The sequence below is a fragment of the Trifolium pratense genome, linkage group LG1 (assembly GCF_020283565.1).
Source record: "Trifolium pratense cultivar HEN17-A07 linkage group LG1, ARS_RC_1.1, whole genome shotgun sequence".
Taxonomy (NCBI): Eukaryota; Viridiplantae; Streptophyta; class Magnoliopsida; order Fabales; family Fabaceae; genus Trifolium; species Trifolium pratense.
The window spans coordinates 7,242,917-7,254,469 of NC_060059.1; the positions used below are offsets into that span (position 1 = coordinate 7,242,917).

Genomic DNA, 11,553 nt, shown 5'->3' on the forward strand with positions numbered 1-11,553 from the left:
GGTGTAAATTCTGACATTACCATATACCACTTGGTTCTTTCGCTCCATTTTCGTGGAGCAGTTTACCGGAAAAAAGAAAAAGAAAAAATGATCCGGGTCTGGTCCGGTCGACCACATGTTAACATTTTCTTAATAAAATTTATTATAAACCAAATTCTTAGAGTTATATGTTCTACATACTATTAAATTTTTTCCATACACAAAAATCAAAAATCCAACCCCGGCTAGAATTTAAAATCTTTACCATTGTTTCTAACAGTTTTATTTTAATTTTGATTGATTTACTCATTTACATGAAGAAGCTTGATTATAAACAACTTATTAATGACTTTTTTTTACGGGAACTTATTAATGACATGGCAAAATATCAAATATAATATATAATTCATAGGATATTATTTTTCCAGTGTAAACAAATAATCATGAATTATTTTCATGACTAAAATTTTGTTTCTTGATAGTTTTACGGAGGAGTGCTGTGGGTTTTTCTTTGGTTGAACTTGAAGAGTATTACAAAGCTTTTGGATCTATATCGAAGGGTGAAGATTTCTCACTCATAAAGAAGCAAATTATTTTGCATTTTTTTTTGTTAACTCTTCGATTTCTAATAGAAAGAGACTATAGTAATTTTGAATTCAACCGTCATGTAAGTACACTATACCTCTCATTTGATTAGTTTTGCTGATATTATATAGCAATACTCTTTACATAAAACATGTCTTTTCTTAGTTTAAGTTCTTCATAAAAATAAAAATAAAATAAAGTTGTAAAACATCAAAATATATCAATTTAATCCAATCAATTAAGCATGGGAATGTCTAGCCATTTAACAAAATAGCATGTAAAATATGACGCATTATAGTTGTTGAATTAATCCAACTATTTAGATTAAATTAGACCGGCTGCGGCGGCAAAGATTATGATACCAATTATATACAGTATATGTAGTTGAGTGTAGCAATATTATATGTGAAAGCATCAACGTACAAACACAAAATTATTATTTCTAGATGCAGCTAATTAACACATATCAAAATGTCATAGAGTGTATCTAGGGAAAAAAATACATATATATACACTCATTAGGTTGAATCACTTACTTGACAGAGTTACGAGAAGTGAGCACTTGTTGCATACATTTCTACCCCTAGCACTAGTAATCATGCTTATATAATACATGATTAATTATTCTTACCCCTAACTTAAATTAAAAATGAAGTATTAAAACATGACTATATTAAGCCACTAGGTATGATCTAACGGTGACTGATGAGAGGTTTGAGTAATATGCTAGAGGTACGAGTTCGATCCTCAGCTCCATTATAAAAAAAAATAAAATAAAAAAATGATGATATCATGGTGTGCTCAAGACCTGATATCATGGAGGGTGAGATACATCTTCTATCCACTGATTAGTTGATCTGGACTTGAAGGTCCTTCTTCTCTGTGGAAACAAATTAAGAGAGTTGTAATAGAACTTAATTAGTGATTTACATAATGGTTGTTGGAGTTAAAATGATAAACATGAATTTGTGTGATCTGGGCTGGACTGAGCTCCACTCCCCTTCCCCCAAAGTGGATGCCAAAGTACATCCCTTCACTTATATACTGCTATAGGCACATGGTTTGGTTGATTGGGTTCAGAGTAGAAATGTGCCACATGGCTAAAACAGGTTCGAAGTAAAAATATGCACTATATTGTATTTTTTTTCTATCTTCTTAAGTGTTATTTATTTTTATTTTTTTTTAAATGTGAGTGTTTAAGTTCCACATCGACTATGTGTGAGAAGAATGTTGGATTTATAAGAAAGGTGACCCATTAACTTAACACCTTAAGGTTTTGGGTTGGGATGTGGCGTCTCCCTCTCTTATGTGGTCCTGGAGCATTGCCCTATTGTTTCTCCCGAGCTCCCCGGACTCCCCAACAGTGGTATCAAAGCCTAGGTTCGGCTTGGTGGGGGAGCAGGAGGGGATCCTGGTTTGGATCAACTATAGTATGTGGGGGAACTCACACTTGGGGGAGAATGTTGGGTTTCAAGTATGAGTGTTTAAGTCCCACATCGACTATGTGTAGGAAGAATGTTGGATTTATAAGAGAGGTAATCCATTAACTTAACACTTTAAGGTTTTGGGTTGGAATGTGACGTCTCCCTCTCTTGTGTGGTCCTAGAGCATTGACACATTGTTTCTCCCGAGCTTCCCTGGACTCAAATTGAATAATATCTTATACGCTAATATTTTCATTTTTATATATTAATAAATTATGGTCAAAATAAATTATGTGAATAGTGCATAGTAGTTAAAACGACTTTTAAAAAGATACGAACAGAATAATAAAATTAAGTATAAAGGATCTCAAACATTAATTTTAGATCGGATAATTAAAAGTGGTAATTGTGTCACGCAGTTACTGCGTTTAATCCTGACCTAAAAGAGGTGGGGATCTCTCTTGTTACTCATCCATCACTTTCAATAAAAGGAGAGAAAAAAAAACACGTTTTCTCTCTTACAGTGAAGTACACTTCTAGACTAGTCGAGTAGTCTTCAATAAATGGAGATGAATTATGAATCCATTTCAGTTGGAATATGCTTTTTACGAATTATGAGTTTAAATAATTTGTATGATTAAAAAAAATGAAGAAGTTGGTTAAATTTTTTATGAGTTACGAGAATCTGCTTTTCTCTTTTAAATTAACTTACTAATTTTTTTATGAACACAACTACGGGTCGTAACGTATGCCGATATTTTTTGAAGTTATATTTTGTTAATTAAAATTACAAAACAAATGAACAGAATAAAATATTGTATTAAGACAGACATTTCAAACAATACAGAAGATTTTCATTACGTAGACATTCATTCACGAAAACGATATTGTTTTTTGTTGTTGAGACGACAAAAAGTTCTTCATCATTGTCCAAACTTGATAGTCAAATGCATTACATTTATAATAAGAAGTTCATTTCACAATAAGATACAATATTATTCATATTGAACAGTTGATTAAGTTCAAAAGGAATTTCAAATATTAGGAATTCAAAACAACTAAGTTAAAGTATTTCTTTAACTGTATGAATGCGTGATTTACATGCATGAATTCGAATTCAATAGACTATATATAGTACGTATGAGAGTAGTAAATAGATTTAACATCTATATATGGAACATAATCCTAATCATGAACCAAAGTTGTATTGTAAAGGTCAAGTTTTTTTTGTTTTTTTGTTTTCACCACCAGTTTAATCTGGTTCGGGGATCAGTTCTGGCATCAAGTGGTTCCAGCCCCCTCCTGATCGCAGTTGCGGGGGATCGAACTGGGGTCCTCCCTACCAAGTTCAGCGTCAATCACCATTAAACCAACTAACAATTGGTAAAAGTCAAGTTTCTTGTTCAACTTGAAAATTACAAGAAAACTAATTGTTCAAGTGGGTGAATGAGTTTATTTTATCAAGACATATTTCTTCTAAGAACCACAATGAACCACAATGTTAATAAAAAAAAATAACAACAAAAGGAAAATCTTTAGAACCATATTAAAATGGATTGTCAAATAATTCGTGGACCCGAATGAGTGTCATGCGCACACACAAAAGCACATATCAACGAAGAACTTTTTAAATTATGGTCTTTCAATTGGTTGGTGGAAGTGTGGAACACTAAGATTTTATATCAAAATATATGCTACCACACGCACATACATGATCATTTCACGTGCATATTTTGATTGTTTTACTTTGAGTGGGGTTGAAATAAGTTCAACACACCCCAAATTGCATTGGATTTGGATTCAAAAAGTGGTCTAGCTAGTCACTTTTCTTCTGTAGTGCTAGTTAAACGTTTTGGAAGATAATGTTCTTCTTTAGAAATGCAACTTTCCTGTTCCACTACCACTAATGTTTTTTTGGATAAGTATTATTTAGGATGGTGCTGTGCACCATGGGGTAGCTGGGTGTGGTGGTGTTTTGTGAGATCGCCCTAGAGTGTGTGAAGGGTTATGTGTTGCGCAACAGAATGGTCTCAACAATACAAATTGACTCTATGGCGGTGGACCGGTGGTGAGGAATCTTAGTAGTGAGAAGTCTTGAAAGTAATGGAGGTAGGAGTTTGGTTCAAGAAGGGTGGGGTGTTAGAATTTGGATATGTATCGATAGGCAAATAGAGTTGCAAATGTCTTGACTTCGATATGATGTCAGTTAGTTAAATTTACTTTATTAGATGATCTTCTTATAGAAGTAAATCAAACATTGTGTTCTTTTGATTATTCGCCAGCCTCTACTTCTCGCAAGATTTCTCTGTAATTTTCATTTTGGGCTTAACCCCTTTTTAATGAAAAAAAAAAATAAAAATTGTGGAGTAAGTGCTTGAATCTATAATCATTTATTCTAAATATTAAAAAAATATATATTATTTTAAACCAATAAAATTATAAAACAAACAACTTAGAATATATATTTTACGTAAAAAAGAAAGAAAAAAAATCTTAGAATGTATTTGTTACGTACTAGTAGTTAACTTGGTAAATATTGATAAGAAAAAACGACAAATCAACGAATCATCAAGATTTGTTGTTTTATTGACAATGACAACTTCCAAGTTCCAACTGAACCACCATGTCACCAACCATCAGCTACGGTCCCATGTTGTGCTGACTGTGGGCCAAAACTCTCACTTAGGTTTAGGAAGAAAAAAAAATGTAAATAATAATACTACTTGCTATGCAAAATAAGTTACGTAACAAATAAGTATATTTTTGATCATCTTTATAGAGAATGATGCGATATCAATGTCGTTTAACAATTAATATTGTTTTAAGTATTGAGAAAAAGTTTTGTTTATAAACATCCAAACTTACAACACGGATAAATTCAGGAAGAAATAACAGGGAGACAAGTTACTGGGATTAGATATAGTTAACTACTCTTCTAATGCAACATCTTAATCGATTATATATTTTCCAAATTTCAATTATATTTTACCTATTGCTCATCGTATGTTTCCGTTCCTAGATAAGACGAGATATTTAATGTACCTATCTACCCCCAATCCCTCGGGTAATCTATCAATACACTAACATTAAGATCCAATAGAGCATGTGAATGTGAATCTAACACTATTCCTAGTAATTAGCATCCACAAATGTATTTATTTCAGTTCATTTAAATAAAAAGGCTATGTCTAGCTCTTTCTAAATCAAAATATCAATTACAGAGTTTAACGTCAGAAAAGCATTAAACACAAAATTAAATCATCAACATAACGAAATAGAGGTTATATATAACCAGCCAGATCAAAATATTACATTAGAGTCTTAGCTAAATCAACCTAATCCCAATAACAGAAAGAACTAGTTATACATGATAACCTTACAATGATATGCAAGAAGAAGGGAAATTTGACTTCTAAGTTGCTCCCGCAATCTTCTTCACCTTGGTTTTTGGGATATAAAAGATACATGGGCCTAAAGAAAAACATCGAATTTTTTGACCTTACCCATATTCACGGGCCTAAAATTAGGCCCTAGCCGAACAGCCCAAAGTCAGCCAGCCCACACAACAATAGAAGGAAAGCGCGATTGTCCTATTTCTTTCCACAAACCCTTTCTTTCATCTTCTTCTACCATTTCGCTTTCTCATTTTTTTTGCTCAATGTTCACCAAAGTTTAGTTTTTTCTTTTCCGCCATTACTTTAGTTTACTGTTATTTCAACTCAGTTTTATGGTTGTTTACAATCTCTGCTTTATTTTTTATTTTGTTTCTGTTTTTTGTGACCCATTTTTGTGAAAGTTTCCATGAATGATAATGCATGTACTGTGCTATGATAAAAACTGGTTTTTTTTAGATTTCCTGCATTATTATTGTTAAAGGAAATGTATTTCACATCCTAAAATGCTTCATTCCAATGTTGATACCATGATTTAGGGTTTTCAGTAATATTTGTTTTGATACACATAAATAAGAGCATGAGTTTTTTTTTTTTCTTCCGATTATTACTTGATTTGTCTATTTGCAAAAAGTAGTGTTGTTACATTCTTTAGAAAAACAAAGCAGTGTTGTCTCAATCCTGTTTATTAATTTCTGCAACTAAGTGATTGATTTCAAGTGGTTAATGAGCTCGCAAATCATTCGGGACTCGAGTTTCATTCATGAGTAGAATTATTTTTTGTCATGCTTTATTTACCTCACTCGGACTCTGTACTACCGCCCCAATTTCCCCAGTAACCGTAGAATTTTTGTAATTAATTGTTCTGTCCTGTTTTCTATTGTTAGAGGATTCTTTTTGGTTTCACCTTATTTTAAATGGATAGGAATTAGCATGTAGTGCAATTATATTCTTACTCTTTGAATTAAATAGTCAAAATGTAGAAGTCTTTGTTCATAATTCCACTTGCACCTCTCTCAATGTGTGTGTGTGTGTGTGAGCACAAATATTTATAGACTTATGATGCAAGGAAGTCGAGAATGAAGCCATTGTAAATGCCGTAGATGATTTTGTTTAGGTATGAGTTATGCGGGCTTTGTGTTTCCTTTTTTTCTGTCAATTGAGCTAAGTGATAGTTATTGCAAAATGGGTTTCAGCTATGCTTACGAAATTCATTCTATATAACCTGCTGTCATTGCAATATGTGTTTCTGTTATGCTTAAGAAATCTATACTTTATAGGATTAATATTCTGTGGCAGAAACTCAAAATCTATAGTGCATTGGCCCAGAGACAGCCCTAAAGTAGTATAATAAGTTACATTTGGTGTCAATGCACCTCGTTGTTTTAAATGGTTGTCTGCAAAATCTACTTATAGCAGTATGCTACTCGCTTTTAACGACAATGGTCAATCTATAGTTCTATTAATGCTTATTAGATTTTATTTGGTGGATTAAATTTGGTATCATTTTAATTAAAGTTCTATTAATTACTTGATTTTCCAATGGATTTGTTTTCATAATCATATTTACCCTTCAATTTTTCACTTTTCATATCTTTTGGTTTTGCTTTTCAATTGACGACTGCCTATTATGCTTACTCATTTGCCTCTGGATAAATTTCTTATTGTGTCTTCTCGATATGCCCAATGATGATATGCTCATCCGAATAATATACAAAGCCTTTCCGTCCCTTCTGCCTTTCTTCACACTGCTATCACAATTGACTTCTTTTTCTTCTTCTTCTTTAACTCTGTCGTTGCCATCATCATCATCATCATCATCATCATCATCATCATCATTATTATTATTATTATTATTAATTTCTTAGTGACTGTGGGCTGAGATGGTGGAGGTTGTGCTCTGTGTGCACTGCCTTGATGGATGTTGAGAGGCTTTTATGGATGTTGAAAACCTACACATCTAACAATATCTGAGGGCAAAGTTACCATTTTGCGTTTGGATAATCTTGTCAATTGCTTCTTTTTGTTCACTTATTTTATATGTTATCTTCAGGACTCTAGCTGCCTGTCTATGCCCTAGTTGAGGAGAGGTGGTGAGAAGTTTAACTGCTCTTTTCTATCTAGTGTCTACTAATTTATCTAATTTACTTTCTACTTCGTTTTTGCAGGTTGACTTGGCATAATCGGAGATTCCCTTGTTTTCACTTGTAAGGGAACTATAGTAGTATAGTTGACCTATTTATTGTTTAGGGAGCCAATGCTAATTTTAACAGTTGATTTCCGTTAATCTTGGATGTGATATAGTTTAAGTTTGAATTTAGTGTTTCATATTCACTCGTGGCTCCCTCTCTATGGTTGTCAATCTAGGGCTCTCATTTTTGCTTACTAGATTTTTCTTTACAGTTTAAATTTAGATATCATATTACTTATGATTGTATTATCGCACTTGTGTTTCAATAATTACATGGTTTTTTGCTCTTTAATTGTCATTTGTCATTATCAAATTTGACCAATTTTTCTTTATCTTAAACTATTGAATAGCTCTCAATTTTCACTTAGTGTAGATTTTTTTACCATCAAATTGAATTAATTTTACTGGCCTTGGGACAAATTTACATATAATTTCTTCTGGATAAGCCCGATGACGTGTTTTCAATGCTAGATATATTACTCTGAATATCATTCACAGCTTTTCCTTCCATTTCCTACTTTCTCCCCACTGTAATCACTACTAACTATGCTTCTGCTACTGTTGTTGTTTTTGTTTTTGTTCATCGTCTTCAGCTTATACTTATTTTTCTTCTTTGTCTTCTCATTATCATTGTTGTTAGTACTATTACTGACAGTGGGTAGAGATAGTAGAGGTCGTGTGTGGTCTTTCTTTTTGCACTGCCTTGATGGATGGCGAGAGGCTTTTATGGATGTTGAAAAAATACTAACCTAATACCATCTGAGGGCACATTTATCTATCTTGTTTTTGAAATGAAAAGTTTTTTTTGAATGATTTCTATTTGAAATTTTTGTTTGAGATGTTAATTTCATGAATCTTGACCATCATTCTTCCTGTTCTATCAGGTAAGTATCTGTTTGTCTCTTGATTCATATGTCATTTAAATTTCTGTTTTTATCTCATCTTCCTTTTTTGTATTATTTTAATAATTCATAATCTGTACCAGATTGGTTTTAACCAATCTAACCTTACCGACTGTTTGTTTTTAATCTTTTTACATGAATAAAAGAAACAACTGTCATCCCATCTCCTAAATTTACATGCATATGAAAATGATTGACCGTTAAAATACACGTGACATGTAAATCTGTAAGAAAATGAAGTTCCCGGGAATGCTGTTATGCTTTATTCCTCAGCCCAATAGAAATATCTAGAATCGCCTAGAAATTATTTGGACTCCACATATGTAATTTTATATGCTTACATTCTTATTCTTAATTACATGTATATTACTTAATACATACTGTTTACTCTATAAACCTCTGAAAACTGTATATAGCATTATAAATTTGATTCTCGAAGAACCCTGTGACCCTGTCTACTGTTTTAAATAAGTAGTGTTATATCAACCACATTCGCTAATTTGTTTTTCTGTTTCCTATTGTTATGTTATTGTTTTTCGTTGCATCTTGATTTTAAATGAATGACATGGAAATAAAAACATAGTTTTACTCTTTGAAGTAAGTAGTGAAAATGTAGCAAGATTTTTTCTATGATGCCCAATGATGTAATAATTAACCATTGACCGGCTACATGGTTTTGTTCATATCTCTCCTTGCACCTCTCTTTCTCTCACTCACTCAGTGTGTGTGCACGCGCGTGGTTTTGTATATATATGTATGATCATAATCTTTCTCTCTCCTTTCTCTCTCTCTGGATATATCTATCTATCAATCAATCAATCTATTATGATGCAAGGAAGTTGTGAATGAAGCCATGTAAATGCCATAGATGATTTCGTTTAGGTATGAGTTCTGAGGGCTGTGTTTCCTTTATTCTGTCAATTCAGTAAAGTTGTTTTTTATGCTGCCAATGATGTAAAAATAGACTATTGAGCTGTTACATGGTTTTGTTCACTTCTTGACCTGCACCATTACTATTAGATGGTGCAAGAAGATTGTGAATGAAGCTAGTTTCAAAAGCCGCAATGATTTCTATTTCGCCATCTGAGGGCTTTGCATTTATTTTTTCTGGCAATCTTATAGGACTTATATGCTTACATTCTTAGTTACATTTATATAATTTCATAGTACTGTTTAATTTTTTAACATCTGAAAATTGTATATAGCATTATAAATTGGGTCTTGCTAACATGTGCCCTAAAGTAGTAAAGTTGTTTTTAATGCTGCCAATGATGTAAAAATAGACTATTGAGCTGTTACATGGTTTTGTTCACAACTTGACCTGCACCATTACTATTAGATGGTGCAAGAAGGTTATGAATGAAGCTAGTTTCAAAAGCCACACGTTTGCTGAATTGGCTTTTTGGTGCCTCAAATATGCTACTGCTTTTTATAATTAGAAGTTGCAAGTGGTAGCTCGGCACCAACGTGTTAGAATGAAAATTGTAAATTTTGAAATCACAACTTAGTACATGATCTGTATTATATGCAAGTGGTGCTTCAGATTTACTGGTCTTGAGGCAGACAAATGCCTTTATATTATTGTCTTTAGTTTATATGTCAATCCTTCCTCAAGTAATACCTTGCTTATCCAGGTATTTTGCACACGGGACAGCAACCGATTTCATGTATGACGTTGTGAGGGTTCCCATGGCCTTCACCTTTGAGGTATGTATGTCTATGTCTGCTGGACCTCCTCCCAATTTGTATTAGCAAATTTGATTGTTGTGTCCTAACACCTTGTATTTACTTCCAGATATATGGTGATGTAACAGCTCCATCAAGTGACTGTTTTAAAATGTTCAATCCCACTGACCTTGCTAGCTACAATGTATGCTGCTTGAAAACTTCTCAGCAATTATCACTTCATTCCTTCTAAGTTTATTTGAGAGTGTTTTCCTATTCCTTTACTTTCCAAGTGATTTCTTAGAAAAGTAGAACAACATGATCCTAACATTTGACATTATCATTTTCGGAGTGTTCTCGATGACTGGTCTGCAGCTTTCTTTACAATTTTTAAATTGGGGCCACACCAGCTTGGTGAGATCCAATCAAAAGCATCTGTTGTTAAGTTGGATAAGTTGGTGTCAATAGATGAATATCTAGATGGGTATTTGATGGAGAGGAGGAATAGATACGGAAAAAAGATGGAGGTACTTGAGCTTGGAATGCAAGAAATAAGAGGCATATTATAGGTTCTTTTTACTATCTTCAGTTTTACTATTGTGCATGTTCTGTTCTAGAATCTCGAAAACTAAGTGCAGTAGACCAATTGTTTCTGCTATTTCCCTTTAAAATTAGGTCATAGAAGAAACTGTATATCCAAATTTGAGAAAAAGCTTGTAAGTTAAATTGTTGAAACTAAGTGCAGTATGATTGTTTTTATATAAGCTATAACTTTTTTTCATTAGCTGTCAAGGAAACATTTCGAAATATATTGAAGATAATAATATATGAATATATTGTAAGTTTTTTCAAACACTTACACAAATATTTCTATGGTATAATATTGAAGATAATTATTCCGCTCGTTGCACACTACCCAGATACACCATATGATTTGCAAAACAGAAAGTTGGGCTCGTTGCCATCCACAAATTATTTATTAATTTTTCCTCCGTCTCAAAATAATTGTCACTTTAAAAATAAAATTTTGTTTCAAAATAATTGTCATTCTCACTTTTCAATTTAATACTTTCCAATTGCACCCCTAATAATTACTATATGCATTTTTCTCAAGGAAACAAACCTATAATTTATAGGGGCAATTTAATAAAAATATTAATTTTTTTTTTAATATGTGTGAAACAACATTAAATCACAATCTTTTTGAGACGGATGGAGCATCTCACTAAAACAAAATAAAAAGATAAAACCTAGTTTACTTCTCAGCTCAAATTAAGCGCTGCTAGTTAAAGACCCGTGCATTCGCACGAGTATATTGATTTTTATTCGATACTAGCGGGCCAGACAGGCGTGTTCCGCGTCTTTCTGTGTCTAACTTATGTCCAAAGAAAAAAAGTCTTATGTTATGATGAATT

The 11,553-nt window shown here is 32.6% G+C and overlaps 1 protein-coding gene across 3 annotated transcripts; it reads left to right on the forward strand.

The window, feature by feature from the left end:
- The first annotated feature begins 5,469 nt into the window (after positions 1–5,469).
- Positions 5,470–10,898, forward strand: LOC123907293. 3 transcript variants are annotated; one of them, XM_045957692.1, is made up of 6 exons: positions 5,470–6,497; positions 7,549–7,587; positions 10,108–10,180; positions 10,269–10,343; positions 10,489–10,624; positions 10,665–10,898. In XM_045957692.1, the coding sequence occupies exons 1-6, from the start codon at positions 6,484–6,486 to the stop codon at positions 10,691–10,693; spliced, it is 366 nt and encodes a 121-aa protein (XP_045813648.1). In that variant the 5' UTR covers positions 5,470–6,483; the 3' UTR covers positions 10,694–10,898. The 3 variants fall into 3 exon arrangements, with proteins under 3 accessions (XP_045813648.1, XP_045813481.1, XP_045813561.1); XM_045957525.1 differs by having other exon boundaries at positions 5,478–6,497; positions 10,489–10,898; XM_045957605.1 differs by having other exon boundaries at positions 5,480–9,355; positions 10,489–10,898.
- Positions 10,899–11,553: the final 655 nt, after the last annotated feature.